The sequence below is a fragment of the Dermochelys coriacea genome, chromosome 23, assembly GCF_009764565.3.
Source record: "Dermochelys coriacea isolate rDerCor1 chromosome 23, rDerCor1.pri.v4, whole genome shotgun sequence".
Classification (NCBI taxonomy): Eukaryota; Metazoa; Chordata; order Testudines; family Dermochelyidae; genus Dermochelys; species Dermochelys coriacea.
Window position 1 is genome coordinate 13,301,650 of NC_050090.1, and position 19,036 is coordinate 13,320,685.

The 19,036-nt window shown below is 57.3% G+C and overlaps 4 protein-coding genes across 18 annotated transcripts in view; 1 reads left to right on the forward strand and 3 right to left on the reverse strand.

The window, feature by feature from the left end:
• LOC119846859 (immunoglobulin superfamily member 1-like) overlaps window positions 1-19,036 on the forward strand; it is a 597,460-nt gene that overhangs the window by 110,461 nt on the left and 467,963 nt on the right. The gene's annotated exons all lie outside the window — the stretch shown is intronic.
• Window positions 1-19,036, reverse strand: part of LOC119847133 (immunoglobulin superfamily member 1-like) — a 660,993-nt gene that overhangs the window by 39,634 nt on the left and 602,323 nt on the right. The window lies entirely within an intron of this gene.
• LOC119847459 (leukocyte immunoglobulin-like receptor subfamily A member 6) overlaps window positions 1-19,036 on the reverse strand; it is a 652,437-nt gene that overhangs the window by 39,634 nt on the left and 593,767 nt on the right. The gene's annotated exons all lie outside the window — the stretch shown is intronic.
• Window positions 1-19,036, reverse strand: part of LOC119846912 (immunoglobulin superfamily member 1-like) — a 615,137-nt gene that overhangs the window by 10,697 nt on the left and 585,404 nt on the right. The window contains exon 2 of the mRNA XM_043501223.1: window positions 8,048-8,113. Coding sequence (XP_043357158.1) covers window positions 8,048-8,113 — 66 coding nt within the window. The remainder of the gene's footprint in view (window positions 1-8,047; window positions 8,114-19,036) is intronic.

Consider the following 19,036-nt stretch of genomic DNA (forward strand, 5'->3'; position numbering starts at 1 on the left):
ATCTCACCCTCAGAGATGTTCCAATTAGCTTCTTTTACAGACTAGGCTCCTTCTAGTCTGGGTTCAGCAATCGCTCACACCCCTCAGTTACTGTCCTTTGTTCCAGTTTCTTCCAGGCATCCTTTGGGGGTGGAGAGGCTAACTCTTCAGCCAGCTGAAGACAAAATGGAGGGGTCTCCCAGGGGCTTAAATAGACTCTCTTGTGGGTGGAGATCCCTTCCTATGCAGAATCCAGCTGCAAGATGGAGTTTTGGAGTCACATGGGCAAGTCATGTCCATGCATGACTCAGTTTTACAGGCAGCAGCCATTGCCCACATGCTATCTTGAATGTCTTCAGGAAGACTTCTTATGCACATTGGAATCTTCCAAGATCCATTGTCAGTTAAGTGTTTCTTGATCGGACATTTAATTTGCACATAAGAAGTTGACCAAATGCCTTACTAAGGCTACTTAAACTCAAACAAGTACACAGCCAATATTCATAACTTCGAAAACTAAAGTGACACATGCATACAAATAGGATGAATATATTCAGTATATCATAACCTTTGCAGAGAGATGTTACATGGCATATGTAGTATAAAACATATTCCAGTTATGTCATATATACATTCATAAGCATATTTCCATAAAGAATTATGGGGTGTGTCATGGACTCCCAGGTCATGCCCACTCTCAGCCCCATACGGTCCCTGGGGATAACCCCCTTCAGTGCGACAGCCCTTCTCGGGGGTCCACTCTCTCTCAGGGGTTAAGCCCCTCCACCTCCTGGAACCGCACCTCTGAGCCTTAGCACACCTGTCTCTCGCCATGGGACCCCTCAGGGAGTTCCCTCGCTCTGGACCCTTGGGGCCCCCATTCCCAGAGGGAATAATGCCCCCCTGATCTCTAGCCCGGAGCAACTCAGCCAGCATAACACAGGAGGGTTTATTGAGCATCTGAACCCAGCACAGGAAACTCTCTGGGCCTCAGGCCTGGCTTTCCTCTGCACAGCACATCCCAGTCTCCCTTGCATCCAGGTGGGCTCTGCCTGCCCCCTCTCTCCAGCCCTGAGCCCCCCTGCTTCCCAGCTGGGCATCTGATCTCACTGGCCCCAAGTCCCCACTCTGTCCATTGTCTTCTCTCCAGGTAAACAGGGTCGCCTGGGCCCCCCTCTCCAGTCCTCTGGCCCCTCTGGCTGGAACCAGCTGGTCCGGTCACCAGAGTCCTCTCTTCACATCCCATTGTCCTCCCACTGGCTGGACCCGGCTGTGACTCCCGAGCTGGGCCTCCCGGTCACCAGTCGCTGGGGTCTCCATTCTCCAGGCCATTGGCCGGGGTCCCAAGTTCCCTCGCCGGTCCCCTGTACCAACCAACTCCCTCTCCCATCACCTCGTGAAACCAGTAACACCCCGGGAAACTGAGTCCCACCCCCTCTGCATGGAAACCATTGGAAAAACCAAGGAATAACCAAGAAAACCCCCCCACTTCGTCACATCTCTTCCCCCTTTGAGTCTGAACTGAGCAGGGTCACTTAGACAATGACCTGGGGAAGTTCAGGGCCCCCACCCCATGATAAAGCATCGGCCATAACATTGGCACTCCCTTTCACATGGGCCACTTCCATGTCATAATCCTGGAGGAGCAGGTTCCATCTCAGAAGCTTGGCATTAGCCCCTTTCATCTGATGTAACCACATCAGGGGCGAATGGTCAGTGTACACAGTGAAGCACCGCCCAAAAAGATCCAGCTGCAGCTTTTTAAGGGCCCACACCATGGCCAGGCATTCCTTCTCTATGGCCTCACAGTGCTGCTCCTGGGGCAGCAGCTTCTTGCTCAGGTACACAATGGGGTGTCTCTCCCCCTTAGTATCAGTTTGCATAAGCACCGCACCCAGCCCTGAGTCTGAGGCATCGGTGAACACCAGGAAGGGTTTGTTAAAATCCAGGTTTTGGATAAGTGTCCCTTCAGTGCACAGAGCACCCTCTGGCACTGCTCGGTCCAGACCACCTTGTCCAGCTTTCCCTTCCTACAAAGCTCTGTGAGGGGAGCTGCCAGGGAGCTAAAGTGGGGCACAAACCTCCGGTAATACCGCACCATCCCAGTGAAAGCCTGGACCTGCTTCTTAGTCTGGGGAGTGGGCCTGTCCTTGATTGCCTCCACTTTGGCCAGCTCTGGCTTCAGGTGGCTGCTCCCCACCTTGTGGCCCAGGTATGACACCTCTGCCATCGCCACCTTGCACTTTCCAGCTTTTATGGTCAGTCCTGCATCTTGGAGGCAACCCAGTCCCCTCTACACCAGGGAGACACATGGTCCTCCCAGCTCTGGCTAAAGACACAGATACCATCAATATACGCTAGAGCAAAGTCCTCCATCCCCCTGAGCAACTGATCTACCAGGCGCTGGAAGGTGGCAGGTGCACCCCTTGAGGCCAAAAGGCAGGACCAGGAACTTGAAGAGCCCTATTAGGATGGTGAAGACAGACTTCGCCCTGGCCTCTGGGTCCAGAGGCACCTGCCAGTAGCCTTTGGTAAGATCCATGGTAGTGAGGTACCAGGTGCCCCCCAACTTGTCTAGGATCTCATCAGGCCAAGGCATGGGGTAGGCATCAGACACGGTGATGGCACTGAACTTCCAATAGTCCACCCAGAACTGGATCGACCCGTCTTTCTTGGGGACCAGCACCACGGGCAAGGCCCAGGGGCTGGGTGGATCACCCCTAAAGCCTGCATGTCTCCATCCTCTCTCTCCTGGTCCTGGGCTGTTTTCCCAGCGACCCTGAATGGGGAACAACAGATGGGAGGGTTGGCTCCTGTCTCCACCTGGTGGACAGGCACGTTAGTGAGCCCAGGCCGGTTGGAGAACAGCTGCCGGTATGAATGCAGCACTGCTCCAATCTCTGCCTGCTTGTCACGGTGCAGCAACTCACCCCTGCAGCGCCTCCTGCTGGTCGTCCAGGGAATTAGCATTCCAGCCTCCAGAGCACCCTCTGCAGGCCAGTGTCCTGCTTGCCACCAGCCCTGTGTCCCTCCCAGATTCCAGTGCCCCTTTTACCCAGGGTGCTGCCCCCTGGCAGTACCCCCACAGTCTCTGGGTCTCCCCTCCCCAGAGAACCCCCACCCACTATCCCCACTTCCCCTCAGTCTTTAGCTACCGCCAGTCACCATTGAGCCCCTGCACACTGGGGCAGCCTGCAATGTATAAGCCAATCATCACAGGCAAGGGGGGTTTGGACCTGCTGCCCTCCACCTACCTTCGGGCTGCCCCCTGCAACTCAGTACCTATCTGGCCTTACACTAGGCTTGCAGCCAGCATTGGCAGCTCCAGCTCCACAGCTAGAGGAGACTATCTGCTCCTGGCCCACTGCCCTCTTATAAGGGCCAGCTGAGGCCTGACTGGGGCATGGCCACAGCTGAGCCTGCTTCCCCACTCAGCCTGGGAACTGCTTGCTCCCAGCCACAGACTCTCCTGGGCTGTTTTCAGCCCTTCAGGGCAGGAGCGGGTGACCCCCCACCACAAAAGGGAGAGGTCAGTCTGCTTGGGCTGCCCTGCCGGCTGGAGCTCTCTCCCTCTGGAGGGCCACTGCTGGCTGGGACCCCTTCTGGAGCCGCCGCTGCTGTGGGATAGGGGGGGCTTTGCCGGCCTTCCAGTTACTTACCCCAGGCCTTCCCCACCCTCTGGCAGGAGTCCCAAAACCTGCAATACCGTTGGACATCGTCAAAGACCCCGGGACAGTAAAAGTTCTGCAGCAGCCTTTGCCATGTGCCGGATGCCATGATGCCCCGAAAGGGGGATATCGTGGTCCAAGTACAACAGTCTGCGGCGGTACCTCTGGGGAACCACCAACTGCCTCCTGGCTTTCCGAGGTTCAGTTTGCTCTGCACCAGCCCACTCCCGGTACAGGAATCCCTTCTCCCACAGGAATTTCTCCCAGCGGTCCTCCCCCTGGGATCCTGCACCGCTGTGGCCAACAAGGGCCCTCAGTCTCTCCAAGGAGGGATCCTCCCGCAGCTCCATCTGGAGTTCAGCTGCTGGGCTTGAGGATACAGCCCTGATTGGTGGTGCCTCAGTTTCCCCACCTTGGGACGAAGGCTCCAGCCCAGCTCTGTCGAGCCACTACCCTTGACGCTTCAGTCCCCCACTTCGGGAGGTCCCATGTCCCTCGCTGGCTCTGGCTCCAGGTAAGGACCAGGGCGCTCTGAGTGCCATCTGGCCAGTTCTCCAAGTCATTACCCATTAGCACCTCGGTAGGCAGGTGATTGCACTCTCCACCCCTTCCTTAAACTGGGGCAGCAGTTTGGTGTCTAGATTCCCCCCAAAACTGGCATCTCGGAGCCCTTCCGCACTTACGCCCCCGGCAGGCCCTCTTGGTCCGCCAGCTCCTCCAACTCCAACTCCTGCTTCCGCTGTTCCACACGGTCCACCAGCCTCTGCTCCTCCAGCTCCAACTCCTGCTTCCGCTGTTCCACACGGTCCACCAGCCTCCCCTCTTCCAGCTCCAGCTCCTTCGTGTTCAGCTCCAGCTCCAGTCTCCGCAGCTCCTCCAGGGAGAAACTTGCCAGGGGTCCGAGTGCACTGACTGGGGAGTCGGGTCTGATAGACTCTCAGCTGCAACACGGACTGCCCCCACCCCTACTCATAGATTCATAGATACTAAGGTCAGAAGGGACCATTCTGATCATCTAGTCCGACCTCCTGCACAGCGCAGGCCACAGAATCTCACCCACCCACTCCTACGAAAAACTTCACCTATGTCTGAGCTATTGAAGTCCTCAAATCATGGTTTAAAGACTTCAAGGAGCAGAGAAGCCTCCCTCAAGTCACCCATGCCCCATGCTACAGAGGAAGGCGAAAAAACCCCAGGCCTCTCCAATCTGCCCTGGAGGAAAATTCCTTCCCGACCCCAAATATGGCGATCAGCTAAACCCTGAGCATATGGGCAAGATTCACCAGCCAGATACTACAGAAAATTCTTTCCTGGGTAACTCAGATCCCATCCATCTAATATCCCATCTCAGGGGATTAGTCCCATTTACCCTGAATATTCAAAGATCAATTACTTACCAAAATCCCATTATCCCATCATACCATCTCCTCCATAAACTTATCGAGTAGAATCTTAAAACCAGATAGATCTTTTGCCCCCACTGCTTCCCTTGGAAGGCTATTCCAAAACTTCACTCCTCTGATGGTTAGAAACCTTCGTCTAATTTCAAGTCTAAACTTCCTGGTGGCCAGTTTATACCCATTTGTTCTTGTGTCCACATTGGTGCTGAGCTGAAATAATTCCTCTCCCTCTCCTGTATTTATCCCTCTGATATATTTATAGAGAGCAATCATATCTCCCCTCAATCTTCTTTTAGTTAGGCTAAACAAGCCAAGCTCCTTAAGTCTCTTTTCATAAGACAAGTTTTCCATTCCTCGGATCATCCTAGTAGCCCTTCTCTGTACCTGCTCCAGTTTGAATTCATCCTTTTTAAACATGGGAGACCAGAACTGCACACAGTATTCTAGGTGAGGTCTCACCAGTGCCTTGTATAATGGTACTAAAACCTCCTTATCCCTACTGGAAATGCCTCTCCTGATGCATCCCAAAACCGCATTAGCTTTTTTCAGGGATGCTCCCCGGCTCTCTGGGCACCCCAGGAGCCCCCATGGGGGCTGGAGCCTGTTCCTCGGACTGGTCATTCTCTACAAGCTGAGCAATCAGCTGCTTCTTAGTGAGCATCCCAATGGTCAGCCCTCTCTCCCTGCAGAGACGTGCCAGGTCCCTCTTATGGAGCTGGTTCTAGGCCATTTCCATGCTGGTTCCTTTCAATTCCCTCATTTTATCGCTGGCAGCCACTCCCTGCAAAGCGCCTGCGCTCGCAGCCAGCCGTCTACAGGGTGCATCCGCCAACCATCCTCTGCTACCATGTTCTCACGGACTCCCAGGTCGTGCCCACTCTTGGCCCCGTGCGGCCCCTGGGGGGACCCCCTTCAGTGCGACAGCCCTTCTCAGGGCTTCACTCTCTCTCGGGGGTTAAGCCCCTCCACCTCCTGGAGCCGCACCTCTCCGAGCCTTAGCACGACTGTCTCTGCCGTGGGCCCCCGCAGGGAGTCCCCTCGCTCTGGAGCCCTGGGGCCTCCACTCCCAGAGGGAATCATGACCCCCTGATCTCTAGCCCGGAGCGACTCTCAGCCAGCGTAACCCAGGAGGGTTTATTGAGCGTCTGAACCCAGCACAGGAAACTCTCCGGGCCTCAGGCCTGGCCTCCCTCCACACAGCACATCCCAGTCTCCCCTGCATCCAGGTGGGCTCTGCCTGCTCCCTCTCTCCAGCCCCGAGCCCCCCTGCTTCCCAGCTGGGCATCTGATCTCACCGGCCTCAAGCCGCACCTCTGTCCATTGTCTTCTCTCCAGGTGAACAGGGTCACCTGGGGCCCCTCTCCCCGCTTCTGTCCTCTGGCCTCTCTGGCTGGAACCGGCTGGTCCGGTCACCAGGGTCCTCCCACTGCCATCACCCGGCTGTGACTCCTGAGCTGGGCCTCCCGGTCACCAGGTCACCAGTCGCTGGGGTCTCCATTCTCCAGGCCATTGGCCAGGGTCCCAAGTTCCGTCGCCGGTCCCCTGTACCAACCAACTCCCTCTCCCACCACCCTGTGAAACCAGTAACATCCAGGGAAACAGATTTCAGAGTAGCAGCCGTGTTAGTCTGTATTCGCAAAAAGAAAAGGAGTACCGGTGGCACCTTAGAGACTAACAAATTTATTAGAGCATAAGCTTTCGTGAGCTACAGCTCACTTCATCGGAGGGAAACTGAGTCCCACCCCCTCTGCATGCAAACCATTGGAAAAACCAAGAAACCCTCCACTTCATCACGGTGGGAAGCAGGGGTTGCCCCTATTGGTAGGGGGACGTCATGGGCCCCAGGAAAGGAGGTTATTGCCCCAGATCTCCTCCTAGATTGTGCCCCTTGTGACGAAGCGGGACTCTTCTTAATGTTTCCTCTGAATACTGTAGGGGTGCCTCAGTTTCCCCTATGCATTTCTTAAGTCTCTAGGTGGTGGGATAAGGGAGTGTAATTGATGCAGAGCAAAGGGCCAGGGTACATAAATGGCCGACACTCTGTCTCCTGGCAACTGATGGCCTGGGTCCTTCCCCCCTGCAAGATGAGAGCTGAAGGGTTGGAGAACAAAGAAATCAGGTGGCCTCCTGGCCCGGGAAAGGGCCAAAGCCCAGAGGAGGAGGGGCTGAAGGGGGAGTCAATTTGGGGCTGGCTGGGGACATGGAGTGAAGTGCAGATGTGGTTGTCTGGCTCACTGCCCCCCAAAATGGACCCAGCTGAGGGGTCCTGTTCTCTGCACCTACAAGCTCTGTTTTAGACCATGTTCCTGTCATCTAATAAACCTCTAAAAAAGAAAAGGAGGACTTGTGGCTCCTTAGAGACTAACAAATATATTTGAGCATAAGCTTTCGTGAGCTACAGCTCACTTCATCGGATGCATTCAGTGGAAAATACAGTGGGGAGATTTGTAATAAACCTCTGTTTTACTGGCTGGCTGAGAGTCGTGTCTGACTGCGGAGTCGGCGGGCAGGACTCTCTGGCTTCCCCAGGACCCAACCTGGGCGGACTCGCTGTGGGAAGCGCACGGAGGGGCAGAGGATGCTGAATGCTGAACCCAGGAAGGTGAACCCAGGAAGGTGGAAGCTGTGTGAGGTGTGTGTCCTGCAGACAGGCTGCTCACAGAAAGGAAACTTCCCCAGAGTCCTGACTGGCTTCTTGGGGAGCAGTTCCAGAGCATCGCCCAGGGACTCCGTGATACCTCTTCCCTGGGATCCCCTGACAGCTTCCAGGCAGTGACCTGCAGGGCAGGAGTCATCGGGGGAGCTGAGGGTCTACCAGTGGTGGAGGGGCAGTGGGGTTGTCTCTCCATCCCCCCACCTCCATGAGCCCCTCCCGGTGGTGTCTGGGCCCCACCCACCTGAATTCACTGCCCCCGTCCCCCCCAACTAGCCCCACCCCTGGGCACCACGAGTCTGTTTCCAGAGCTGGTTCAATGGTGATTCCCTCCCAGACCCAGGTACTTGGCCCCGTGCTGCCCGGGCGGGTGGGAGCCGGCGCTGCTCCAGGCTGGGTCGGGTTGGTTCCCCCTGTGGGAATAAAACAAGCATCTGTCAGGGGCCAGGGGAGGGACTGAAACAGCAACTCAGTGATCTACCCCCTCCCCACCTCGATTCAGCATTGGTCGTCACTGTCATTCCCGGAGGCAGGGGGGAAGGATTTTTGTGGCTGGGGACAGTGCCGGCTCGGCAACCCCTGGTCCCCAACTCATCTATGCATCCCCAGAGTAGGGACAGCCCAGGGGAGCATCCCCCTGGGAAAGGCCCCCTGCTCTGAAGCTCTCCCTGGGAGCAAGGAATCCCCCCTCCCTCATCCCCAAATCTCCAGCAGCTGCTGCTGCTCCCTAGTTGGGGACCCCCACGCATCCTAGAGACTCCATCCCCACTTCCCGGCCAGGCATCTCCTCTGCTTTGCCCAGGGCTCATGGCAAAGCCTGGCTCTGAGCATCCCATCAATGCGGAGCCCCCCAGAGTGTCCAGCTGGGCATCAGGTCGGGAGTGAAGATGCCAAGCCGGGCCCTTCACCTGCTAATACCAGCTCCACGGGGTCACTGGGCTCTGACCAGACGGGCAGGTCTGGTTTGGTGCTATATCGGCAGCTGTAGCTCCCTGCATCTCTCCGGCTCACGCTGCGGATGGGAAACTCAGCCACATCCCCAGCAGGCTCCGCGTCCTGCAGCATGTTCGGGTTTCCATCTTTGTACAGAAGGAACCTCACGTTCCGGTGCCGACCCTGACACCGGATGGTCACGGCTCCCCCGTCTGCTGGGACTCAGGGAGATGGAGGGTTTGGGGTAGTAGGTCTCTGCAGTGAGAAGGAGACAGGCCATGAGACAGACCCGGCACAGTCACTGCACCTGTCCTCACCGCACGGTCCCAGACACGGGGCCCCTGGGAGAAAACCCAGTCGGAGGAACCTCTCTGAAATCCCAGAGATTCCTGGGAGCTCCAACTGAAGCTGTCCGAGGACCTAAATCCAGAGCACCCCACTGTACCCGTCTATCTACTTAATGGGCCCCCCCAGGCCAGTGTCTCCCCTCCCCATCCCTGCCCCATGGGATCAGACCCATGGGCCCATCCTGCCAGTATCATCTCCCCACCCCCCCGGATCAGACCCACAGACCCTCACAACTGCTGTCTTGTACCCAGCAGCCGCCAGTAGTTGCTGTGTGTCTGGCAGGCGCTGGGAACCCGCTGCTCTCAGGCTGGCAGCACCGGGCAGGGCCAGATTATGTCTGGTACAACAAGACCCAGCTCCTCCCCAGCACTTCACACCCACAGATCTCACAGCGCTTCACAGAGGGGGGCAGGGGAACCAGCTCCATTTTACAGAGGGGGAAACTGAGGAAAAAGAAGGGAGAAGGGACTTGGCCACAGTCCCCCAGAAAATCACGGCAACACCAGGAATGGCAGCCAGCTCTCCTGAGTCCCAGCCCCTGCGCTCTCCCCACTAGGCCACATGGCCACCCAGGGAGTGTCAGCCCGGGTCAGGGCCGTAGTCCATACAGCATTGGTGGGCTAGTGGCTACAGTAGAGGACTGAGATCCAGGGTTATATCCCCAGCTGCGGGAGGAGAGTGGGGTCTAGAGGTGGGGGTGGGGAGGCCTGGGAGCCAGAATTCCTGGGTTTGATCCCAGCACAGAGAGGGGAGTGGGGTCTAGTGTTTAGATCGGGAGGGGGCTGGGAGTCAGAGGTGCTGGATGCTGTGCAGACACAATGAGAAAAATCCCCCACCCTAAAGCCAAGCCCTGACTATCTAACAAGACATGAGGTACAGGAGGAATGATTATCCCCAGTTCATACAAGGGGAAATGGAGGCACAGGCGGGTTGAGTGACACCCCAAGGTCCCCTGGGGGCAGGGATCCCCGCTCCCTCAGCCCCAAATCTCCAGTGGCTGGGAACCCCCCAGAGACTCCGTCCCCACTCCCCAGCTGAGCGTCCCCTCTGCTGGGCCCATGGTGCTGAGCATCCCATTGGCATGGAGAACCCCTGTAAGTCTGGCTGGGTGTGGGGCTGGGAGCGGGGACACCGAGCCAGGCACCTCACCTACTGCAACAATCCGCACGATGTCACTAGGATCCGACCAGCTGAGCAGCTCCGATCTGGAGTGAGGTCGGCAGCTGTAGGCCCCTCCGTCTTCCCACCTGGTGCTGGGGATGGCGAATTCACCCCCATCCCCAGCAGTTTCCAGCTTCCAGATTTCGATTCCACCTTTATACAGAAATAACCTCCTGGCCTCGCACCGACACTGACAGCGGATGGTGATGGCTTTCCCCAGGGCGATCACCCCGCTGGGGCTGATGGAGATGGAGGGTCCGGGCGCAGGGAGCTCTGCGTTCACACACAAACAGGAGTGAGATGGGGAGACACAAACCCCTCCCTGTGTGTCTGTAACCTGCCCCTAGCGCGCAGCCCCGGGACAGCGCCAGGGCTAACAGATACCTCACTGCATCTACAGGGAACTTGTGGGCCGGGTTCTGATCTCAGCCCCCTGGGGTCAATCCGGAGTCACCCCTGAGTGCACTGGGGGCAGGGCTGGGGTTAATCCAGGGGGTGATTTGAGGTTGGGGGGAAGGTTCTGGGCTCAGCTAGTCTGTCTTCCCCCATCCTTAACTTTCCCCCACCCCTCATTGATACTCACGTCCAGACACCCCACTCCACCCGACCAGCCAGCAACCTGGAAAGGAAACTGTTTGTTAGGGACCAGATCCCAGAATGACTGGATCCTGCACCATGGTCTCAGTTTGAATCCCCCCACTCTCCCCCCCGACCCACCCATGGTGACACTCACCAAGGAAGAGGACAGTGAGATGAGAGCAGATGCCATAATGGGGCAGCGGGGGGGCTCTCGGCACTGCCACCAACGCCCTGGTGCCCAGCTCCATCCAGCCCCGAATAAGGCACTGAACCAGGTGCTGTAGCCACAGGAAGCCGGCGATGTCTCATCTCTTCCTGTATCCATCACACCTTGTCTCTAATCTATCGGCCAAATCTAGCGCGGCCAAAGTAAGCATAGGTACCTGCAAAACCCAGGAAATCCCTGGACCGTCAGCCTGGCCAGGTGTCATGAAGCTCGCAGCATGTCCCTATGTCTGTGGGGAGTGGGGACAGGTCACCCTCAGTGTACCCTGCAGCCTTGGGGAAGGTGCACTAGGCTGGTAGCCAGGAGACCATGGGGTTTGGTCTTCTATCTTCAACTGACCGCTGCAAATATTTCCATGCAGATCCTCCTTCTCATTACTTTCTGGGTTCAAACCTGGCTGATGACCTATATAGGTAAAAGTAATATGATCATGCAATTAAAGTATGATGTCATAATGCACAAGGGGGCAGAGCTAAGAGTGTTCGGGAAACCTTAACTGTGACATTTCCTGGTTCTGGAGGGTTTGACTCTGCAGCCTTCCCGCTCAGCCTGCCAACCTGCCCACCTGCAACACAAGCCGTGGCATCATGTGAAGAGCGGACGCGATGGGGAACACGTGGGTTTGCTGCTCCTTGTGCTGAGCGGGGATGGCGGCTTTACACTATAACGCCTGGTTCTAAGGGGCTTTTCTCAGTGTGTGAATTAAATCAACCAAGTACAAAACAAAACTGGAGAAAGAGAAATTCCATCCTGGGCCCCCAGCCGCTCACCAGCCAGGAGAGACCCAGGGATCTTCTGATGTCCCTGCAGAGACCCTGCCCCTGAGCTGGAGGAGACTCTGTCAGTGGTTATGTAACCAGGCCCCAAGAGAGGGACGTGACACAGGCTTTGTTTACACAGCCATTGGCTAGAGGGCAGCAAAAAGCTGGGGGTCAGGAAGCTTTGACTGTATCCTTGGTTGGAGCAGGGGGGCTGGGAGCCAGGATCCCGGGTGTGGTGGTTGCGCCGTTGCCCATCTGCTGCTCTTACACAGTGCTGGGTAATGCCGGGTGCACCACGACTTGGGTGCAGCGTTAAAGGTGCATCAGGAGTCCAGCCAGATGGTCCCAATGGGCTTTAACTCCCCCATACCCCTGCTCACCAGTCGCCCCCCTCTCGGCTGCCCCTGGTCCCCTGGAGCAGGAATGGGACAAGCACTGGATTTGCTGCATAGCAGAGTCATCTCCCGGCCTTTTCACTCCCCAAACTTACCCCCCCCAAGTTTGGGAAATGGCAGCCACCTGGGCTGGGAGGGGCACTGGGGGACAGGTAGGGTGACCAGATGTCCCAATTTTATAGGGACAGTCCCAATATTTGAGGCTTTGTCTTCTATGGTCCTCACCCCCATCCCAATTTTTCACACTTGCTCTCTGGTCACCCTAGGGGCAGGGGAATATGGGGGGTGGGAGAACATGGGGGAACATTGGGACCGGGGAGCTGAGGGGGCAGGGCTGCAGGGCAGGGCAGTGGAGGGGAGACAATGGAAGCTGCCCCCAGTGACTGGGGTTCGCCTGGGTTTCCCCCAGTGAGTGTTTCAGGGTGAATCTGTCCTATGGCCATGGGGGGCATCGTCTCCTCTCACTCCCCCGCCCCGCCACAGCCAGCCAGAGGTGCGCCAACTCAGTGGGAATTTTGATAGGAAAACAAATCCCCCACCCCCAACCCCATCTGCCGACTCCCCCCATCAAAACCCCATCCCCTCTCAAACCACCACCCCCACCCCGACCAGTCTCTCCTCAAACTCCCAACTCCACTACTTCCCCCGACCTCGGCCCATCTCCCCTCACAACCATGTCCCCCCACTCCGACCTCGGCCCGTCTCCCCTCATGCCCATGTCCCCCCAACCCCGACCTGTCTCCCTTCACACCCATGTCCCGCCCTCCCCAACCTCAGCGTGTCACTCTGCCTCAGTGGATCATAACTGTGAATACCAAATTCAGGGCAAGCTGCTGACATGCAGGGCAGACACACCCCGAAACTGGTGGTTATTCTTCCATAAGATATTCCAAACCAGCAACTAATGTAAACTTCTGTCTCACCCCATTGGCTAACAAGAAGTTAGAAATGCAGCGTCCTTAGGAATTTCAGTCCTTGTTCCAACTCCCAAACACTAGACTTAATGATGGGTGATTATTTAAAACCAGCTGCATCAACCACAGGGTTCTTCTGATCCCAAAGGACCAGCCACGCACCCAGGTCAATAGGTAACTCAGATCTTACTAAAGGACTGGCAAGAGTGTGATCACTGGGTATCTAATATCTAAAGGTTTATTTATAAAAAGAAAGAGGTGAGAGTTAAAGTTGATTAAAGGAATCAAATACATACAATAATTGCAAAGTTCTTGGCTCAGGCTTGAAGCAGCGATGGAATAATGTGCTGGCTCGTTCAGTCTCATTGGAAGGTCCTCGGTCCATCCGTTTGAAGGCTCCCGTTCGTATAAGTCCACAGTCCAGAGATCAGAGCAGGAAAGAGGGGAAATGGAGATGTTTCCAGAGCTTTTTATAGCATCTGTGACATTATAGGATTCAAATATGACCATGAGTACTTGTGGCACCTTAGAGACTAACAAATTTATTTGAGCATAAGCTTTCGTGAGCTACAGCTCACTTCATGAAGTGAGCTGTAGCTCACGAAAGCTTATGCTCAAATAAATTTGTTAGTCTCTAAGGTGCCACAAGTACTCCTTTTCTTTTTGCGAATACAGACTAACACGGCTGCTACTCTGAAACCTGTCAAATATGACCATGCAGATCATTGTTGCTACCACTGTTATACAACTGCAACAAATCTTCTGCAAAGTATATCATGTAAGGTGTCGTTGTTTCTCGACAAGAAGAAACTCAGCACAGTCTGTGGAAAAATACAGGCACAAGATGGAGTTTAGTGTCACATGATCTGGTCACACGCATGCCCTCCAGTGCTTGGATGAGCCATAGCAGGGGCCATTACCCAGATTCCAGTTAGAGCCGTCACATGAAAGTCCACCAAGCGTGGATAAGCTTCTTCCGTGGCCCATTGTGTCTGTTGACGGGCCATCACTCGAATACTCCATTCACAATGTGCTGGCTAGACTCCATGTAAACTGTCCTGTGGATGTTACCACAGGAGCAAACACATTTGAAAGACAGGTACATAGTCAATATCCATAACTGCAGATACAAAAATGATGCATGCATATGTCACGGAGTCCCGGGCGATGCTCTGGATCTGCTCCCCACGAAGCCAGTCAGGACTCTGGGGAGTCTCCTCTCTGGCAGCAGCCTGTCTGCAGGACACACAGCTCACCTGGCTTCCCCCTTCCTGGGTCTGACCTCGGAGCATTCAGCATCCTCTGCCCCTCTGTGCGCTTCCCACAGCGAGTCCGCCCAAGCAGGGTCCTGAGGAAGCCAGAGGGTCCTGCCCCGCAACTCTGCAGTCAAACGAGACTCTCAGCCAGCCAGTAAAACAGAAGGTTTATTAGACGACAGGAACATGGTCTAACACAGAGCTTGTAGGTACAGAGAACAGGACCCCTCTGCCGGGCCCATTTTGGGGGGGGGGGCAGTGAGCCAGACAACCCCATCTGCACTTCACTCCTCGTCCCCAGCCAGCCCCAAACTGAAACTCTCTCCAGCCCCCCCGCCCTCCTCTGGGCTTTGTCCCTTTCCCGGGCCAGGAGGGCACCGATCCCTTTGTTCTCCAACCCTTTAGCTCTCACCTTGCAGGGGGGAAGGGCCCAGGCCATCGGCTGCCAGGAAACAGGGTGTTGGCCCTTCTCTGTGTCCAGACCCCTGCACACACCTGCTCTCTAGGGCTCTGCAACATCATACACCCTTATCCCACCCCCTAGAGACTTAAGAACTGCCTAGGGGAAACTGAGGCACCCCCACACTATTCAGAGGGAACATTAAGAAGAGTCCCGCTTCGTCACAGCATACGAACAGGATAATCTTATTCAGCAAACCATAACTTTTCCATTGACACCTTACATGACATACTTTGCAGAAGATTTGTTGCAACTGAGTAACAGTGGTAGCAACAATGATCTACAGGGTCATATTTGAATCATATAATGTCACACCACGTCCCCCCGGCCCTGACCTCGGCCTATCCCCCAAATCTCCCGTAGCCCGGCTGCTCTTTGCAGAGGGTCTCACAGGCCCAGAGAGTTCAAGGGGTTTGGAAACTCTCTCCCTTGCCAGCGTTACCCAGGCCAGGGGCCCAGGGCTCATTTCAAACAGAGCCCTTTGTTTTACTCAGCTCCTGGGCAAGCCCCCAGTAGCAGGCATTCAAAGGCAAAGCTTTCAGGTTAAACCCACGGACAGGGAATCAAACTCGGCTTTTCTGTTGAAACCGGGGCTGCGTGACTGCGGCCAACAGCCAGAATCAGACTGGCTCCAAGTCTTGCTCCCTCAGGAGCCACCAGAGCCGAATTGCTTGTTTCCAAAACAGCCAGGCTTTGTGGGGAGGAACCGGTTCATTTCACTCTCCCGACAGACAGGAAGGGCAGCCGCTGACCACGCTCCTAGCAAACAGATGGACGGGAGGTGGGGGAGAGACAGGATGGAAATAGGGGTGAAATACGGCTTCTGGGGATGATGTCGGGGCGCTGGACGCGAGTTAGGGACAAGTGGGTGCGATGGCTGCAAGGCGACCCTGAGCCCTGCTGCTCAGATTCTGGGTGGTTACAATCTGGTCAGGGCCGCTCCCGGGTTGGGTCCGTTCTCCTTAGGCAGGACAGGTGGGGTGGGTGCCACACACATGACTTCAGGATCCGATGGGAAGCCAGGAGAGTGAGCTAGGAGAGGATGAAAGACACAGCGGGGTGGAAAACAACACAACCAGGGAAGGGAAAAGGATCTGCAGGGCCTTCACGGCGCTGCTAATCAGCTGTCCCCGCGAGCGGGCTGGGGGCTGCAGATCACGGCAATGGGACGACAGGAGCAAGGCCAGCAGGCTCCTTCCCCACGCTGCTGCGTCACGCTGCTCAGGGTGATGGTGACCCCTCTGCCCTTCCCCCATGCTGGGGCACCCAGGCTGTAGTACGGCATTTGGCAGGGAGGTCAGCTCACCTACGTCTGCCCCTCCTCCAGCCGTGAGCAACCTCGGCCAGGATCAGCGCCAGGGCCAGCAGGACACCGGCGCCCAGGGCCAGACGGACGATGTTGCCCCGGGTGTAATCTGGGGATGACAAAGGGGGAGGGGTGTTGGTGCAGTTAGACCCACTGGGCCCCCTCTCCCCATCCTGTCTGTGTCCCCGTGCAAACCCCTCGATCCATCCCACTGCAGGGAGCCCCTCCCCATGGCACCTGGGCCCCACATACCCCTAGTAACTCCAGCCATTCTCCCCACCCAGCCCCAGCCCTTCGTGGCTCCCCATGGGGGCGGCTCCTTGGGCAGAATGAGCCTGTTTAACTGGCCGAGGGGGTCCCCTCCCCTGCCCCCCTCGCTGCCTGGGCCCTGGGGCAGAGTGATTAGGAGACGCCGATCTGGGGCCCTCACCACGAGCAGTGCGGGGTCGCTGGGGTGGGACACAGCGACCAGCTCCCGCGTGGTGACCCCCAGCTGGAACGGACAGAGATGGAGGGCTTAGGCAGAGAGGGCTCTGGGAGCAGAAGGACACAGGCTCTGAGACGCAGACCCCAGGGAGGGAGGGGCTGACATGACGACTTGGCGACCCAGCCACCCCCCCCCCCCCAACACAGCTCCCCACTGAGTGCTGGGTTTCCAGGGGAGTAGGAAAGTGCCCTGGATTCAGAGCTTGTGGGAGGGGCTGGCTGGGCAGCCCCTGGGGCCCGAGCCCTCTGTGCGTCCCCCGAGATGGGGAGTATCCCCCTGGGAAAGGTCCCTGCTCTGCAGCTCCCCGTTGGGGCAGGAATCTCCCCTCCCTCAGCCCCAAATCTCCAGCGACTGCTGTTCCCCCCTGGCTGGGGAACCCCCCAGTGACTCTGTCCCCGCTCCCCGGCCGGGTGTCCCATCTGCTGGGCCCAGGGCTTATGGCAGAGCCTGGCTCTGAAGTCCCATCGGGTCCAAGCCCCCCTGAGTGTCTGGCTGGCTGTGGGGCTGGGAGAAGGGATGCTGAGCCAGGCGCCTCACCTGCTACCACCAGCTCCACGGGGTCCCTGAGCTTTGACCATTCAGTTAGTTCTGATTTGGTGCAATACCAGCAGGTGTACCTCCCTCTGTCGTCCAATCCCACACCGGTGATGGGGACACCAGCCTCATTCCCGAAGGGTCCTGCATCTTTACCAGGCGTCCATTCTTATACAGAGCAAACCTCATGCCTGGCTGCTCCCCCCCACACCGGAAGGTGACGTTCCCCCCTCCCACCCCGGCTCAGTCACCCCCCGGGGGCTCATGGACAGGGCGGGTTTGGGAAACTTTCCCTCTGGATTGAACCAGGTAGTGGGGAAGGCGCCAGCCCTGCCCTGTTGGTGTCTGTCTATCTGTCCTACCCGTGCCCAACCTCTGGGTGTCCAGAGACTGCCCTGTCCTCACAGCCCCCGGGAAATACACAGCAGGGTGAGCAGGGCATTTCAGATCCGCGGCCCCTGTGAACAATGCCCGTCAGGCTCTGATCTCAGCCTCCCCGGGGTCGATCTGGAATCACTCCAGACTGCACTGGAGACAGGGCTGGGTTCTGATCTTAGCCCTTGATGTCAATCTGGAGTCACCCGTGGCTGCACTGGGGACAGGGCTGGGTTCAGCCCCTGCAAGATAAATTCAGGGGGATTGATATGAGTTTTCGGGGGAAGGGTCAGGGTTCAGCTCCTCTTTTCCCCTCCCCCCATCCATAACACTAATGATCCCCAGAACCCCAATGCCCCACGGATACTCATGTCCCGAAACCCCACTCTGCCCAGCCAGCCAGCAGCCTGGAGAGGAGACGGCTCGTTAGGGACCAAATCCCCGAGCAACTGGATCCTACACCCTGGTCTCAGATCCCCCCACCATGGACACATGCCCTGGTCTCAAATCTGCCCCATGGAAAACATGCCCTGGTCTCAGATCCCCCCCATGGACACACACCCTGGTCTCACATCCCCTACCATGGGCACACGCCCTGATCTCAGATCCCCCCCCCCCCCCCCCCGACAGGGATGGACACACACCCTGGTTGTCTCCAATACTCACCGAGGAGGAGGATGGTGAGAGCAGATGCCATGATGGGGTCAGTGGGGGGCCCCTCAGCACTGCCACCAATGCCCCAGTGCCCAGTTCCACCCATCCAGATGCCCAAGTGGGAGCAGAATGAGGCACTGAGCCAGGGGCTGCAGCCATGGAAAGCCGGCTTGTCTCTTTCTGTGTCCTCACACCTTTGCTCTCTCATCTGCCAACAACATCTACATCAGTCAAAATAGCCCCAGCAAACCACGTCCTCTTGTGCCATAGCCCGTGGCCCCCGTGCTGGGCAAGGGGCTCCCCAGAGATGTGGGGTCACTGTCACCAACAACCCCCCCCCGCACATCAGGGCAGAGCAATGGGCCCTCCTGGCCTGTGTCTCCCTCCCTGCTTGTTGGGGGTCTCAGTGGTGAGAGTGGGGTCTGGGAGCCAGGACTCCTGGGTTCCACTCCTGGGTCTGAGCAGGGAGCGGGGTCTCTCCTAATCCTAGGGCAGAGACCGGCTGGTTCAGTGGGGTGGGGAATGGGATGTTGGACCTCTCCCCTCTCGGGGGCGCCGGCTCCGATCATCAAGGCAGGGGCACAAGAAAACTCAAGTATCCTTTCTCCAGTGGGTGGGGCTCCCATTATCCCTTTGACCCCCCGCAGCCCATGTCCCCTCCTGACCCGCAATCCCATCCCCGTTCTGCTCCCTCCATGTCCCCTCTGCCCACTGTGCCGTATCCTCTCACACCCCCGTCCCTTCCCCTGTGCTTCCCCCCGGCCCACGTCCCCTCACACGCTCTGTTCTGCTCCCGAGCCTGTCGCCCCCACACCCCCGCTAGCCATGGCCACCGTCTCCCATTGCTCCCCAAGGGAAGGAAGCCCGTGGGTGCTCTCAGTTACCATGGCCGCCCCCTCGCCCCCTGAAGCCCTGGCAGGGCGGCCATGCTGCCCCCGGCTAAGATG